General features: G+C 43.4%; 1 protein-coding gene across 1 annotated transcript in view; it reads right to left on the bottom strand.

Moving 5' to 3' along the window:
- Window positions 1–5,373: 5,373 nt before the first annotated feature.
- Window positions 5,374–16,979, bottom strand: part of snx13 (sorting nexin 13) — a gene marked incomplete at its 5' end in the record, with an annotated part of 46,472 nt that continues 34,866 nt past the window's right edge. The window contains 4 exon segments of the mRNA XM_084327068.1: window positions 5,374–7,123; window positions 10,328–10,440; window positions 10,526–10,594; window positions 14,155–14,300. Coding sequence (XP_084183194.1) covers window positions 6,888–7,123; window positions 10,328–10,440; window positions 10,526–10,594; window positions 14,155–14,300 — 564 coding nt within the window. The 3' untranslated portion in view covers window positions 5,374–6,887.

The raw sequence follows: 16,979 nt of genomic DNA, 5'->3' as shown, positions 1-16,979 counted from the left end.
GAGTCGTTACAGCGTCGTCTGCACGCAGAATTCCATCCCAAAACGCTCGTCTAAACGTAAAATTAAAAGTGAAACCGCAAGATGACTTTTGCGGTTTCTGTTCACAAAACGCTCGTCTAAACGGGGCCTCAGTGAGAGTCCGCGCTGCCAGGTGAAAAGAAGCGGTTGATTGGCTAGACGTGTCGGAGGAAGCACGTGATAGCCTCCACTCTCCCAGACCGACTGTGGGGGGTAAGTGCGCAGCGACCAGGAAGGGGATTGGGAATTGGCATAACGACTAACATTGGGATGGGAGAAAAATCGGAGGAAAAAGGAGGGGGGAAAAGATTAAAAAAAAACATAATCTCCTAATGGACAGCCAGTATGGTTTTAGAACAGCTAGATCTACCTCCATGGCATTAATGGAGCTTGTAGAGGAAATAACGGACGGTATAGAGAGAAAGAAATATGTATTAGGAATATTCATTGACCTAAAAAAAGCTTTTGATACAATAGATCATGAGATTTTACTGAAAAAGATGGACAGGTTTGGTGTCAGAGGGGTTGCTCTAGACTGGCTGAAAAGCTATATTAGTAACAGGCAGCAATTTGTTCTGATGGGTCAGCACAAGTCACAATGCTTAAACATTACCTGTGGTGTTCCACAGGGGTCAGTATTGGGACCCAAATTGTTCATTTTATACATAAATGATATATGTAAAGTATCTGACATACTGAAACTTGTTGTCTTTGCGGATGACACAAACATTTTATGTTTGGGGGATGACCTTCAGCAGCTTTTAGAAGTGGCAAACATAGAAATGGACAAATTAAAAGGTTGGTTCAACACAAATAAGTTATCACTCAATTTGAAAAAAAACCAACTTCATGATATTTGGAAATTGTAAAATAATCACTGATCCTCAACTGAAAATTGATAATGTAAAAATTGAGAGAGTATATACAAACAAGTTTCTAGGGGTCTTAATAGACCACAAACTCTGCTGGAAACCCCATATAAAATATTTGTGTTCAAAGTTAGCGAGAAGTATTGGTATACTGGGCAAGACTAGATATATCCTGAATCAGAAAACTCTATATACATTATATTGCACACTCATTGTACCATATCTATCATATTGTGTTGAAATCTGGGGAAATACTTATAAAAGCAACTTACAAAAGATATGCACACTGCAAAAAAGAGCCATACGGATAGTACATCATGGTAGATATTTAGATCACACAAATAGTCTGTTTGTAAGGAGTCAAACATTAAAATTCATGGACTTAATCAAATTCAAATCTGCACAAATTATGTTTCTGGCAATAAAAAACAAATTACCAAGCAACATTCAAAAAAAATTCATGGCTAGAGAGAGTGTTTATAATTTTAGAGGGACATTAGCTTTAAAGCAACCTACGGTACGTACAACTCTTAAAAGTATGTGCATTGCAGTTTGTGGGGTATCACTCTGGAATGGTCTGGATGCGAGTATAGAATTATAAATATCAATAAATTTAAAGGTAGCTATAAACAAGCACTTATGGACACATATAAGAGAGCTATATGAATTGAAAATGGGGGACCCTGATGGAAACAAGACAAACGTCTTTCTCAGGTCTGCATCCCCTTAACAATTGTATGTATTGAGCCGTACTGTATTGTACCCATTCTGCAATCTGTTAAATAAAGTTTTCATTCATTCATTCATTCATTCATTCAGAGAGGAGCTTGAGCAGTAATGTGACCCTATTATTTTTTCTCATTTGGATATATAAAAAACTACTTTTATTTTATTTGTTATTTGTTATATTATTTGTATTTTTATTAAATTATAATGTCAAATATTGTAAGGAAGGGGCAGGGCTTGATAAGTTGTTTTACTTCCCCCTGTACACTTATTGTATGGAAATAGTCTTTGACTATTTACCTTTTTGTTTTTTAAACTTGTTTTATGTTTCTATGTTCGAGACAAATAAAAATCAAATAAAAAATCAAATACTGTATCAAACAACCACATTAATATTAACGTTATCAAACATTTTAGAAATAATTTTGGGGGAAATCTTGGACTTTCAGCATTCATTTAAAGGGGCACGTTACAAAAAACAAAACTGATCTATTTTGCACATGAATCTCTCGCATCCTTTTTGGATGCGAGAGATTCATGTGCAAAATAGATCAGTTTTGCACATTGCACGCTAAGCGGTTTTGCATACATTTAGTTAGTTATTGAGAGTAAATGAGTTTGAATATGGCCACCAGTGATAATTGAATCATTGTGTTGTGTTAAAGGAACACACCAACATTATGGGAATCATATACAGTATTCGCTCCAGAGAGACAAGAAGATAGATACCAGTTTCCTCTCTGTGCGTTCAGTAGAAAGATACAGTATCTGGCTGCACGTTAGCCTAGCTTAGCACAATGAATGGAAGCGGACAGTACCGGTTAGCCTAGGCATTGTCCAACTAACGCCTCTCCCGAAGTTTAAGCTAACCGGTACCGTTTGCTTCCATTCATTTGTGCTAAGCTAGGCTAGCTTGCAGCCGTATAGCGAACGCACAGAGAGGAAACTGGTATCTATCTTCTTGTCTCTCTCTGGAGAAGACGGTAAGCTAATTTCTCATAATGTTGGCGTGTTCCTTTAATTACAGCTCTGAAATAATGTAGATAAAAAAAATAGCAATAGCTCGTCTCATAGGGACCTTATCATGTCATTGAGCTGCAATTAACACGACACAAGGATTCAATGTCTCCGATGACATCACTGGTGTCATATTAAAACTAATTTACTCTCGATAACTGTCAAACTAAATGCATGTTTGCAAAACCCTTTCGTTTTTGGATGTGTAAAATAAATCAGCATTGTTTAGTTTTTTTTTTTTTTAAGTGCCCCTTTAAACAATTTAAAATGATATCACAATGTCAAAATGCCACAATATGATGATCCTACCGTATATATGGATAAACAAGAAATACCAGTCGCTCTAAAGGAAAGCCACCTTGGTTAGTTTGACCTACACACCTGCTCCCAAAGAGCCTGGAATCACTGCTTCTCCTCTTTCAGTAACATCTCAAAGTAGTCGACGTAATAAAAACACAAACGGAGAGGGCGAGACTGAAGTAGTCCGTTACTGTTTTATTATTTAGTGTTATACTGATCTGAGCACAGCTGCTCAAAAGGAAGAGTTCGATAAGCATGAGGCAAAAAAAAACAAAAACAAAAAAAAAAAACACCCTAAAGTCCTTTTCAGTCACATAAAATGACCACGACATTCTGGCTGATTCTTTTAGATAAAGAAAATATGAAAATAGAGTTGACAGTACATTTAGGCACACTATTGACACAGACTGTACACGGATATGCACAAGTTTCATTATCATAGATTCATATGTACTGGGGATTAAAAACCAACAACATAAAGCCTTCCTTCATGGAGAGAGATGAGCGGACTCTTAAAGGTGAGGTCACCTTTGGCCACCTCCTCCAGTGCGGGGACAAGTTATCCACCTCCCTTTAAGAGTCAAGGGAGGTCCCCAAGTCCATGTCCCCGCGCTCCCTAGTCAAGAGTCCACCAGCGCTGCTCGGTGCGAGCCAATCACGTCGGACGAGGAGGGGAGTTCCGTCCAATAGGCCCGCTGCAGGGGCGGGGCTCCTTCAGACCAGACGGGAGGCGGGCCTTCCCACAGTCGCTACCGTAAGTGCTCTTCAGCAGTGATTCTATTGGCTCACAGGACACGGGCCTCCTGTGATTCCATTGGTCGGGAGACGCGTGGCAGTCCCTCCTCCCGACGTTGTCTTTTTTCTTCTTCTTCTTCTCGTATTCTGTTCTAATGTCAACAGAGCTGTGTGCAGAACTCCTCCCCCTCCTCCTCCTGGACCAATGGGGAGGAGCTGCAGCGTCTTGTTCCCGACAGACTCTTCAGTTCAGTCGTCAGGCCGCGAAACAGTCGGCACGGCAACCAGAGGTCACCATGATCATGTGTGTGTGTGTGTGTGTGGAGGGGGGGGGGGGGGGGAAGAAATAATAAACGAAAACTCAGACTTATAAAACAAGTCTGTAAATAAACAAAAAGTACTTTTACAACAACGGAATGTTAAGTTGTTGGGGATTAGAAGACCTTTCTAAATACAGGGGGGGGGGATTCTTTTTCTACCATTTCACTTCGCAAAACAGTTGTGGTTTACTCGTTTCAGTATAGTTATTTGAATACACATGCATTTAAAGAAAAATATTGCACAAAATTAAAGACGTTTATTTTTTTTTCTTCCCGTGAATAAAGAGTGATCAACTAGGGATGTATCTCCCTATCTCTCCGTGTTTTTGTTCTCTCGCCCTCAGCGCTGGGTCTCGGGAGCGAGGGAGAGCTGCCTCTCTGGTCTCTGTACATATATAGTATTAAGGCTGGTTCACTGGGTGCCTTCAGATGCACATTATTCAGATCATTCTCCCGGAGATACTGGAGAAATCCGTCTCTATAAGCTGGCATTTATACGGTTAAAAAAACACCATACTCCCGTTTACAGAGGCCGGATAAACTCCAGATCCATGTGAGGGGGAAAAACCCAAATATGACGATATTTTCACGGTCTGATTAAGTTCCACTTCCATTGTCATCATCAATAATATTCCATTTACTACATCATACGTGGATACTGGTGATGGATGTGACGATGTAGATGAGCAGCACCCTGTCCATTCTTAGAATGTAACCAGCTAGTATCCAGAATGTTAATGTGCATATATTATAAACCCGCTCACTGGCACAGTTTCTGACTGAAGAGGGTTGCATCTTTTGTGCTACACACACGCCGTATATACACATACACACACACACGCACGCACTCACTCACACTTCTAAAAGAACACAATGCATACAGATTAGACTATAGTGTACATTCTTTAAAGCATACTTGATAGTGTGCTTGGACAGCCAGAGTTGAGCCACCAACAGGGATCAATGATAACACAGTTTAAACTGTCTCACCTTATAAACACAGTTTAAACTGTCTCACCTTATACTCACCGCCTTATAAACACAGTTTAAACTGTCTCACCGCCTTATAAACACAGTTTAAACTGTCTCACCTTATAAACACAGTTTAAACTGTCTCACCGCCTTATAAACACAGTTTAAACTGTCTCACCGCCTTATAAACACAGTTTAAACTGTCTCACCGCCTTATAAACACAGTTTAAACTGTCTCACCTTATAAACACAGTTTAAACTGTCTCACCTTATAAACACAGTTTAAACTGTCTCACCTTATAAACACAGTTTAAACTGTCTCACCGCCTTATAAACACAGTTTAAACTGTCTCACCTTATAAACACAGTTTAAACTGTCTCACCTTATAAACACAGTTTAAACTGTCTCACCGCCTTATAAACACAGTTTAAACTGTCTCACCTTATAAACACAGTTTAAACTGTCTCACCGCCTTATAAACACAGTTTAAACTGTCTCACCGCCTTATAAACACAGTTTAAACTGTCTCACCTTATAAACACAGTTTAAACTGTCTCACCGCCTTATAAACACAGTTTAAACTGTCTCACCGCCTTATAAACACAGTTTAAACTGTCTCACCGCCTTATAAACACAGTTTAAACTGTCTCACCGCCTTATAAACACAGTTTAAACTGTCTCACCGCCTTATAAACACAGTTTAAACTGTCTCACCGCCTCACATTATATTCTTTATATGTTTTTTCACACGGTACACGATATGACGCACAGTAATGTTCACACGGGTATCCTCACGGCATACAAGCGCAGCATGTGGGACGGCAGGCGGTTGTCGGGGGTGACGACAGTAGTGTTAAAGGGGGTGTGGCCTATTTATTTCACGCCGAGTCAAAACGGATCTCGGGACGTGTCGAGAACCCTTCCCTTGTATTGTCACATTTTAAAACCGCCACCATGCCAACCCAAGTGCTAATAACATATTTGATTAATATGAATATGTATATGATATCATTAGTGTGTATGAATGTAGTTTAGACCAATTGTTATAGCTAACGTGTCTATAACACAGGGGTGAATTCCATTAAAATCCAATTGCTAATTCATGGTGCGAGGTTAAACTAACCCGGAGCTAGGCTAAGCTAACCCGGAGCTAGGCTAAGCTAACCCGATGCTAGGCTAAGCTGACCCGACGCTAGGCTAAACTGACCCGACGCTAGGCTAAGCTGACCCGATGCTAGGCTAAGCTGACCCGACGCTAGGCTAAGCTAACCCGATGCTAGGCTAAGCTAACCCGATGCTAGGCTAAGCTGAGCCGACGCTAGGCTAAGCTGAGCCGACGCTAGGCTAAGCTAACCCGATGCTAGGCTAAGCTGAGCCGACGCTAGGCTAAGCTGAGCCGACGCTAGGCTAAGCTAGCCCAGCCTCCGCTAGCTAGGAGACGGAAGCAGCTATGTAAGGCAAGTTGTAAAGGGGCATCTACTCCTGCAGGTTAAAACAGTACAGTATGTGGTCTTCTGGGCTGGAGGGAAGCAGCATTATTGACCCAGCTAAAAAGAAGTCATCAAAAAAAAATAAAAAAAGTCAGAAAAACAAAAGAGGAATAAAATAAAAACACACCCAGTCTCTCAGCGGTGCTTCGTGATTGTTTTTCTGGGTCCAGTCTCTGTGAGAGAGCGAGGGGGAAGGAGAGTGTGTTGAGTGTAGACGTGTTCCCCGTTCTGTCCCGTGGTCACAGAGAGAGAGAGAGAGGAGGAGTGACCGCTGAGCGGAGTGGGACAGAGGAGTGGCGGAGAGACGCAACCGTGCACACACACACACTCATACACATGTGGTGTGTACGTGTGTGTGTGTGGTGTGTGTGCGCACGCCTCCCCGTGGGTCAGGTCAGGTGAACCCGCGCCCTGCTGCTGCCTGCGGCGCCCCCTGCTGTCACCTCTTCAGCGAGCAGGCCTTGAGCTTCTGGCTGTGGCGCCGGGTGCGGGGCGAGCGCGAGTGCAGCTTGACGAACAGCTCGGGGAACTTGTACTGCGGGAACATGGTCTCCAGGAAGCCCTCCAGGAACACGTAGACCAGGCGCCGGTTCATGGGCTGGTGCTGGAACATGTCGAACACACGCAGGATCCCCTTACGGGTGGTGTCCGCGCCGATGATGTGCTTCAGCTCGTCTGGGGGAGGGAGGGGGTGAGGGAGGAGGGGGAGAGGAGGAGGGAGAGGAGGAGAGGGAGGGAGGAGGTGGGGGAGGGAGAGGAGGAGAGGGAGGGAGGAGAGGGAGGGAGGGAGGAGGTGGGGGAGGAGGAGGGAGAGGAGGAGAGGGAGGGAGGAGGTGGGGGAGGGAGAGGAGGAGAGGGAGGGAGGAGAGGGAGGGAGGGAGGAGGTGGGGGAGGGAGGAGGTGGGGGAGGGAGAGGAGGAGAGGGAGGGAGGAGGTGGAGGGAGGAGGTGGGGGAGGGAGGGAGGAGGTGGGAGAGGAGGAGAGGGAGGGAGGGAGGAGGTGGGGGAGGGAGGGGGTGAGGGAGGGAGGGAGAGGAGGAGAGGGAGAGGGAGGAGGTGGGAGAGGAGGTGGGGGTGGGAGAGGAGGAGGTGGGAGAGGAGGAGAGGGAGGGAGGGAGGAGGTGGGAGAGGAGGTGGGGGAGGGAGGGAGGAGGTGGGAGAGGAGGAGAGGGAGGGAGGGAGGAGGTGGGGGAGGGAGAGGAGGAGGTGGGGGAGGGAGAGGAGGAGAGGGAGGGAGGAGGTGGAGGGAGGAGGTGGGGGAGGGAGGGAGGAGGTGGGGGAGGGAGAGGAGGAGAGGGAGGGAGGAGGTGGAGGGAGGAGGTGGGGGAGGGAGAGGAGGAGGTGGGGGAGGGAGAGGAGGAGAGGGAGGGAGGAGGTGGAGGGAGGAGGTGGGGGAGGGAGGGAGGAGGTGGGGGAGGGAGGAGGTGGGGGAGGGAGAGGAGGAGAGGGAGGGAGGAGGTGGGGGAGGGAGAGGAGGAGAGGGAGGGAGGAGGTGGAGGGAGGAGGTGGGGGAGGGAGGGAGGAGGTGAAGGGAGGGAGGAGGTGGGAGAGGAGGAGAGGAGGCGGGAGAGGAGGAGAGGAGGTGGGAGAGGAGGAGAGGGAGGGAGGGGAGGAGAGGGAGGGAGGAGGTGGGAGAGGAGGAGAGGGAGGGAGGAGGTGGGGGTGGGAGAGGAGGAGAGGAGGCGGGAGAGGAGGAGAGGAGGTGGGAGAGGAGGAGAGGGAGGGAGGAGGTGGGAGAGGAGGAGAGGGCGGGAGAGGAGGAGAGGAGGTGGGAGAGGAGGAGAGGGAGGGAGGAGGTGGGAGAGGAGGAGAGGGTGGGAGGAGGTGGGAGAGGAGGAGAGGGCGGGAGAGGAGGAGAGGAGGTGGGAGAGGAGGAGAGGGAGGGAGGAGGTGAGAGTGAGTTATCAAAGACGGTACGCTGGTTTCTGAGATAACCCGACCACTGTGTGTCGACTTGTAACTGTCTTGGCTGATTTAATGAACATTTAATTATAATTAAAATTCTAATTAAATTGAAATTGGTGTGTGTGTCTGTGACCATTTCACAGCTGGGCTACAAGTGTAAACGTTTTAGTTTTTACTAGGTCATGTACACAAGCTGGTTGTGAGGGGCCTCCAGATGGCTGGTCTCTCTAAGAACCAAGCAGTCAGCAAGGTGTTGTTCAGTATCTGATGGTATTAACAGCAGCTCAGTCAGCAAGGTGTTGTTCAGCTGCTCAGTACGGAGGAGACGCTGCTGTTTGTATCCATGGAGCTGTTTCACCTGCTACTGTTATTTTCATGTGTTATTGTCCCGTTTGTGTTGCAACAATGTGGCCTCTTTTGTAACTAACAGTCTCTCAATATCTGATTGCATTATTCGTGTTTATGTCCTTGATGTACTTTTATTTATGTGGACATGAATAAATCATTCAAATGTGTGTGTGTCTGCATGCCTGTGTGTGTGTGCATGCGTGTGTGTCTGCATGTGTGTGTGTGTCTGCATGCCTGTGTGTGTCTGCATGCCTGTGTGCAGGGACCGAAACTAAAGCCCGCCGCCCGCCAGGGGCGCTCAGTTTTTACCTTTGGCGCTTGACACTTAGAGGGCTGCCCGCCGTGTGGCGTGTAATTAATCAAGTTCATAACGATACTCTTATTTTGAAAATCTGTGCGGGTCTCATTTCCGCCCCAAGCGCATCTCCAGTCATAATATCGATGGCTCCGGCAGTTAGCAACATTAGGTTCGTATGATACTCTTATTTTGAAAAAAACTGTGGCAACGAGTCATATCCGCCCAGCCCTGCAGCGGGATACTATTGGCTAAGGGCTTCTGCTCGCAGTGCTCGTGTCAACACAGGCAGTCTGCTCTAGTCTAGAAGAGCGGACCTCCATGAGCTACCGTTACTGTTTAAACAATGACCCAGTCAACTATTCACTTTTAGTTTAATACATGACGAGGCATTGTCTAACGGTATCTAGCTGGCTAGCTACTGATAGCTGCTGATATCAACAAATGCTCCAGCAATAGTCGACTCGAGTGCATAATACCTCCGTTCCCTTGTTAGCTAGCTCACGTTAGCTAGCTCACGTTAGATCTATCTGTCCCAGTAAACTAAATTGTCTTAACGTTATCTACCGGGCTAGCAGTAGCTACAGATAGCTCCTGATATCAATGTCTTATAACATTGATTGAATGCGTATTCTAGCTGAGGGCATGTTGAATGTGATTTGACAAAAGAACCGTAACGTTATAAATAGGGTCCAGCTGCATCGCTGGAGAATCCTTGCATGCTGAATGTAGGGTCTAGCTGAATATAGGGTCTAGCTGCAGGGCCGGAGAATCCTTGCTGGAGCTGGAGGCTACTCAAGTATACACACAGACAGTGGAGCTGTTTGCAGATAGCGAGCATTTTGACTTATTGCGTGGTGGCGATGTCTCGCAGATAATACAACTACAAGTATGATTATATAATATATATTTTATTTAAATTTTCTTTTTTTATATATCAAAAAAATTTGGCAGGTAAGAAATATGCTTGGCGGGTAGGTTCTTCCCATCTACCCGCCACTGGCCGGTGAGTCAAAAAGTTAATTTAGCTCCCTGCCTGTGTGTGTGCATGCGTGTGTGTCTGCATGCGTGTGTGTGTGTGTCTGCATGCCTGTGTGTGTGTGCATGCGTGTGTGTCTGCATGCGTGTGTGCATGCGTCTGTGTGTGCATGCGTCTGTGTGTGCGTGCGTCTGTGTGTGCGTGCGTCTGTGTGTGCGTGCGTCTGTGCGTCTGTGCGCGTGTGTGTGTGTGTGTGCGTGCGTCTGTGTGTGCGTGCGTCTGTGTGTGCGTGCGTCTGTGTGTGCGTGCGTCTGTGCGTCTGTGTGTGTGTGTGTGTGTGTGTGTGTGTGTACCTGGCATGGTGCCCAGCAGACTGGTCTTGGCTGCCACCCGGGTCCTCATGCGGATGCTCTTGTCGCGGCGGGGCGGAGTCTCGGCCAGGATTCCGTTGGGCCAATAGGAATCCCTGTGGGGCGGGACCAGAGGGGGTTACTGACGGCTCCTCGGACCAACCGGTTCAGTTGTTGGGTCAGAAAGGAGGCGGGGCTTACCTGAACTTCTTCACGTAGTCGGCCACCTGCTCCGGAGCCGTCATGAAGTCCACGTGGTCCACGATCTTCCTGTGGAGACAGAACACAACGTTTCTACTGATGTGTATAATATACATTATTATTATTATATAAAACCTGCTGATAGTGTCTCCATAGGCAGCGCTGATGTGTGTGTATATATATATATATATATATTAACCTGTTAATGGTGTCTCCATAAGTAGCTCTGATATATATAGACACCAGATATATATATATAGACACCAGATATATATTATATATATTAACCTGTTAACACTTGAGTGCCACGCCGTGTTTTCCTTTTTACCCCCTTGAATGCCACGGTCCACTCCCAATGTTAACGTTAATATCGCCTAATCTATGTTTTAAATTATGGCTATGTGTCTAATCTGCCCGTCGCTTATCAAAGAATCATTTTCCAGTCAGTGCTGTCAAGGCAGATTTCAGTTTTTTATCGCTTCATTTCCGTTTGAGAGCATTTTGAAAAGCACCCGTTTTCAGGTGAAAAACAGCCCATTCTGTGACAATCGCCTTTTACTGGAATATTCCAGAACGTTGATATTTGTCTGCCTATTTATGAATCGTTTTCAAATAAACGCTAGATGATCAATAGTATACGTGCACGCACGCACGTTCGAGCCGCGCGCTGATAATAGCTGCTTTCATTTCCTCATGGATTTTACAGTGAAACCGATAGAGCACATATCACAAAAAAGCTTATATCTCCTCGAAAACGAGTCTGATTATCCTAACACTGATAACATAGATTCCTTACCTGACATCAGATGGTATCCAAATGGTATATTCCAATTCCTGATCACCATTTGAAAAAATCGATAAGTATATTGATCCAACGTGTGTACAGTATAACCCATGCTTGCCGCGGCTCAGAGGATCCAGAATGAACTCTGGTAACTCCGGCTGCATCAGTGGACTGGAAAATGTGGACTGGAATATTTTTTTCCCATCCATTTTCATTGAGTCCATTCCAAAAGGGTGATTTACCATCTGGGAGACGATAGGGAGCGCTTTTTTCACATCTGATCGCCAGCGGCCCCTGGGTAGGCGGGTAGGCTCGCGTGATGCAATCTGATTCCAGATCGCTTAAAAAAAATTAAAAATAAAAAAAAAATCCGAGAAAAGCCGTGACGTGGCACTCAAAGTGTTAATGGTGTCTCCATAAGTAGCTCTGATGTATATATATATATTTATTACATGGCGTTTTCACAATCGCCGAAATGCTTGCTTGTGATTGGTCAATAGCGCGCGTCAGAGGTCCGTTATCACACAATAACGGACCTCTGCCAAGCAATAATGACCGCTGTGCGCAGCTGTTCGCAATCAAGCCCACTACAACACTATCAGTGCTGCTCAGCATATGCACAGCTGCACTCAGTCATCAGTGCAATCAGACCACAGACCTGCCGACTGCCGATAATAATAATCACTTTATTTGGGCTGACAGAGCCACAGAACAACTGCGTTTGCATTTGATCTCGTCTCGTCGATGGTGTACAATGAATTAGGTATATTGTTAGTAATTTAGCCATGTAATAAGCGGGATAATGTATAGCTATACTCGGTCATTGTCGCAAAATAATTGACCTTCACTGACGTTTAAAACACCTCGGCGCTGCGCCTCGGTATTTTAAACTCCGTGTCGGTCAATTATTTTGCGACAATGACCTCGTAGCTATACATTATCCCTTACATATTAACCTGTTAATGGTGTCTCCATAAGTAGCTGTGATGTATATACAGTATATATTAACCTGTTAATGGTGTCTCCATAAGTAGCTGTGATGTATATACAGTATATATTAACCTGTTAATGGTGTCTCCATAAGTAGCTGTGATGTATATACAGTATATATTAACCTGTTAATGGTGTCTCCATAAGTAGCTGTGATGTATATACAGTATATATTAACCTGTTAATGGTGTCTCTGATGTATATACAGTGTATATTAACCTGTTAATGGTGTCTCTGATGTATATACAGTATATATTAACCTGTTAATGGTGTCTATAGCTCTGATGTATATACAGTATATATTAACCTGTTAATGGTGTATCCATGTATATATACAGTATATATTAACCTGTTAATGGTGTCTCCATGTATATATACAGTATATATTAACCTGTTAATGGTGTCTCTGATGTATATACAGTATATATTAACCTGTTAATGGTGTCTCTGATGTATATACAGTATATATTAACCTGTTAATGGTGTCTCCATGTATATATACAGTATATATTAACCTGTTAATGGTGTCTCTGATGTATATACAGTATATATTAACCTGTTAATGGTGTCTCCATGTATATATACAGTATATATTAACCTGTTAATGGTGTCTCCATGTATATATACAGTATATATTAACCTGTTAATGGTGTCTCCATGTATATATACAGTATATATTAACCTGTTAATGGTGTCTCCATGTATATATACAGTATATATTAACCTGTTAATGGTGTCTCTGATGTATATACAGTATATTTTAACCTGTTAATGGTGTCTCCATGTATATATACAGTATATATTAACCTGTTAATGGTGTCTCCATGTATATATACAGTATATATTAACCTGTTAATGGTGTCTCCATGTATATATACAGTATATATTAACCTGTTAATGGTGTCTCTGATGTATATACAGTATATATTAACCTGTTAATGGTGTCTCCATGTATATAAACAGTATATATTAACCTGTTAATGGTGTCTCTGATGTATATACAGTATATATTAACCTGTTAATGGTGTCTCCATGTATATATACAGTATATATTAACCTGTTAATGGTGTCTCTGATGTATATACAACAGTATATATTAACCTGTTAATGGTGTCTCCATGTATATATACAGTATATATTAACCTGTTAATGGTGTCTCCATGTATATATACAGTATATATTAACCTGTTAATGGTGTCTCTGATGTATATACAGTATATTTTAACCTGTTAATGGTGTCTCCATGTATATATACAGTATATATTAACCTGTTAATGGTGTCTCCATGTATATATACAGTATATATTAACCTGTTAATGGTGTCTCCATGTATATATACAGTATATATTAACCTGTTAATGGTGTCTCCATGTATATATACAGTATATATTAACCTGTTAATGGTGTCTCCATGTATATATACAGTATATATTAACCTGTTAATGGTGTCTCTGATGTATATACAGTATATTTTAACCTGTTAATGGTGTCTCCATGTATATATACAGTATATATTAACCTGTTAATGGTGTCTCCGTGTATATATACAGTATATATTAACCTGTTAATGGTGTCTCCGTGTATATATACAGTATATATTAACCTGTTAATGGTGTCTCCATGTATATATACAGTATATATTAACCTGTTAATGGTGTCTCCATGTATATATACAGTATATATTAACCTGTTAATGGTGTCTCCATGTATATATACAGTATATATTAACCTGTTAATGGTGTCTCCATGTATATATACAGTATATATTAACCTGTTAATGGTGTCTCCATGTATATATACAGTATATATTAACCTGTTAATGGTGTCTCCATGTATATATACAGTATATATTAACCTGTTAATGGTGTCTCCGTACGTGGCCCTGATCAGCTGCTGCAGCAGGTTCTTTATGTTCCTGCGGAGCCACTGGTTCTTCTCCTTCAGGTCGAACACCTCGTCCATCAGCAGCAGCATGACCCTCAGGGGGATGTTGTCGTCCACCTGCAACACACACACATCTTTAACCCTTTATCTGCCACAGATTATTCTGATCTTAATCCACTGTCTGCCAGTACTATAAATCTATGGAGATGTTCCCCTTCTTTGCAGGGCTATAACTTTTTAAATTGTATTGCTAAATTGCCATTATTATGGCCCATTCAACGTCAAGTATCTATCGTTTAGGATGTAGCAACGTTCTACTTTTTCATTCACATATTCATACTAAAATACGGTCTAAAGTATAAATATGTTTTTATCGTTTTCTGCAGCATTCTGCAGAACGCGAGTTATAGCCCTAAATACATATATTAGATCATCAAATGTAGTTTGATACCGATTGACGTCAGATACAAAATTTCAATTGTACAAGGTCCTAAGCGTCATGCCTCATCATCTGCTGGTGACCGGAGGGGGGGGGGGGGGGGGGGGGGGGGGGGGTTATAAGTCCGTGGCCGACGTTAAATCATTTATTTAGTATGGGCGATATATATATCAGAGCAGATTATACGTTTAATAATAATCAAACACGCTGAAACTCACCGCAGCTTCCTCGTAGCGTTGGGCGATCAGCGTCAAGCAGAAAGTTCGCTATTATGGGATGTTGATATATGCGATCCATGTCCAGGTTGTATAATGCTATATACGTCCAAATAATGTTGTTTATCAAGTTATTGGCAACGGATCGCTATCCAGTGTGTCGAGCTGGAGTCCCGCTAGCGATAGCGAGTGGCCGGACGAAATATGGTTGAGCACCACTTCCGGCGCGTCACTTCCGGTTTTGGCGATTCGCCGATCGGCCACCAGATGGCGGTCTTGAACCGTTGGAGAGTTGAGAGGAGATCAACAGCAAGTCTCAAGTCTCCGTGGGTGAAATATGATTGCCATCACAGATTTTTGAAATATTGATCTCAAAGACGCCTTTGGCAGATTACGCATGGCGAGCAATGACGTGGTAACACGTTCTTGGCGAGAAAAGGGTTAATAACAATAATAATAAGAGATGTCCGATATTATCGGCCGATATTGGCATTAACACTATGGTCGCCAAAAACGCCGTACCACGTCATTCCCCGCCATGCTCATTCTGCCAAAGACGCCGTACTACGTCTTTGATATCAATATTTCAAAAATCTGTGATCGAAATCATATTTCTCCCCCGGAGACTTGAGATCTACTGTTGATCCCCTCTCAACTCTCCAACGGTTCAAGAGCGCCATCTGGTGGCCGATCGGCGGATTGCCCAGAGCGGAAACAGGAAATGGAAGCTGGTGCTCATTCCAATTCGGTCCGATCACTCGGTAATAGTCCCAGGACTCGAGCTAGACACAACGGATAGCAATCAGTTACCAATAACTCGATAAACAACATGATTTGGACGTATATACTATTATACAACCTGGAAATGGATTGCATATTTCTACATCCCATAATAGGAATATTTCTGTTCCACGCTCATCGCCCAACGCTATGAGGAAGCTACGGTAAGATTCAGCGTTATTTTTTAACGTGTTCGATACTAACTCCTCTAATGATCATATCACCCACACTAGATGAATCATCTAACGTTGGCCACGGAATTATAAACGACCCCCCCCCCCCATCCGGTCAACATCAGATGATCAGTAGTAACTTCTAGAAGCACGTCCATTTGAAATTTTTTATCTCACGCAGATTCCTATCAAACTGTATTTGAGCATCAATATAATGCATTTGGGGCTATAAATCACGTTCTGGAGAAAGCTGCAGAAAACGATAAAAACATACTTATACTTTAGACCGTATTTTAGTATGAATATGTGAATGAAAAAGTATAACGTTGCTACACCCTGAACAATAGATACTTGATGTTGAATGGGCCATAATAATGTCAATTTAGCAATACAATTTAAAAAGTTATAGCCCTGCAAAGAAGGGGAACTTCTCCATAGACAAATAGAGCTGGCGGAGGATGGTATATTAAGAATATAAGCCTGGCGACCAAAGTGTTAAAATGTAATATCGGAAATTATCGGTAGCGGTTAAAAAATAAAAATAAAAATAAAAGCAAGTAAGAACATTCTTATTTTATTTATTGTCAAAAGTATGCATAATGTTGTGTTAATTCCACGACAAGATATATTTAATGTTAATTACCTGAAATTATTTCGTTTTTTTTGGGGGGAAAACCCTGCATATATATCGGTATATCGGATATCGGTAAAAAAGCCAATATCGAACATCCCTAATAATAATGCATTCAATTTATTTATAGTGCACTCTACATTTGGAAACCAAATCTCAGAGTGCTTACAGGGTAAAAACATAGAAAAAAAAGAAGAAAAAAAGGCATAAATACATAGAAAAAGGGGATAAAACACACAAGGCATGTATAAAAAGGTTACAATTAAGAGAAGGCTTTTCGTGAAGAGGTATGTTTTTAGTCCTCTTTTAAAAGAAGCAGTGGTCTGTGGTGCTCCGAGGTAGTCAGGGAGGGTGCTCCACAGGCGGGGAGCAGCCCAGCAGAAGGCCCCAGGGTGCAGAGCTTGGTCCTGGCGGGAAGGAGGCGGTTTGTGTTGGCGGAGCGAAGGTTACGGGTGGAGGGTTCTGGGGTGAGGAGATCTTTGAGCTAGGGGGATGCACTGATGGGTCAGAGGGGATATTTTGTATTCAGTCCGGGTGGTGATGGGGAGCCAGTGAAGA

Source organism: Notolepis coatsorum, assembly GCF_963971535.1.
Source record: "Notolepis coatsorum genome assembly, chromosome: 13".
NCBI classification, from domain to species: domain Eukaryota; kingdom Metazoa; phylum Chordata; class Actinopteri; order Aulopiformes; family Paralepididae; genus Notolepis; species Notolepis coatsorum.
Note: the sequence above shows the minus strand (reverse complement) of the source record. Positions and strands in the feature narration are given on the sequence as shown.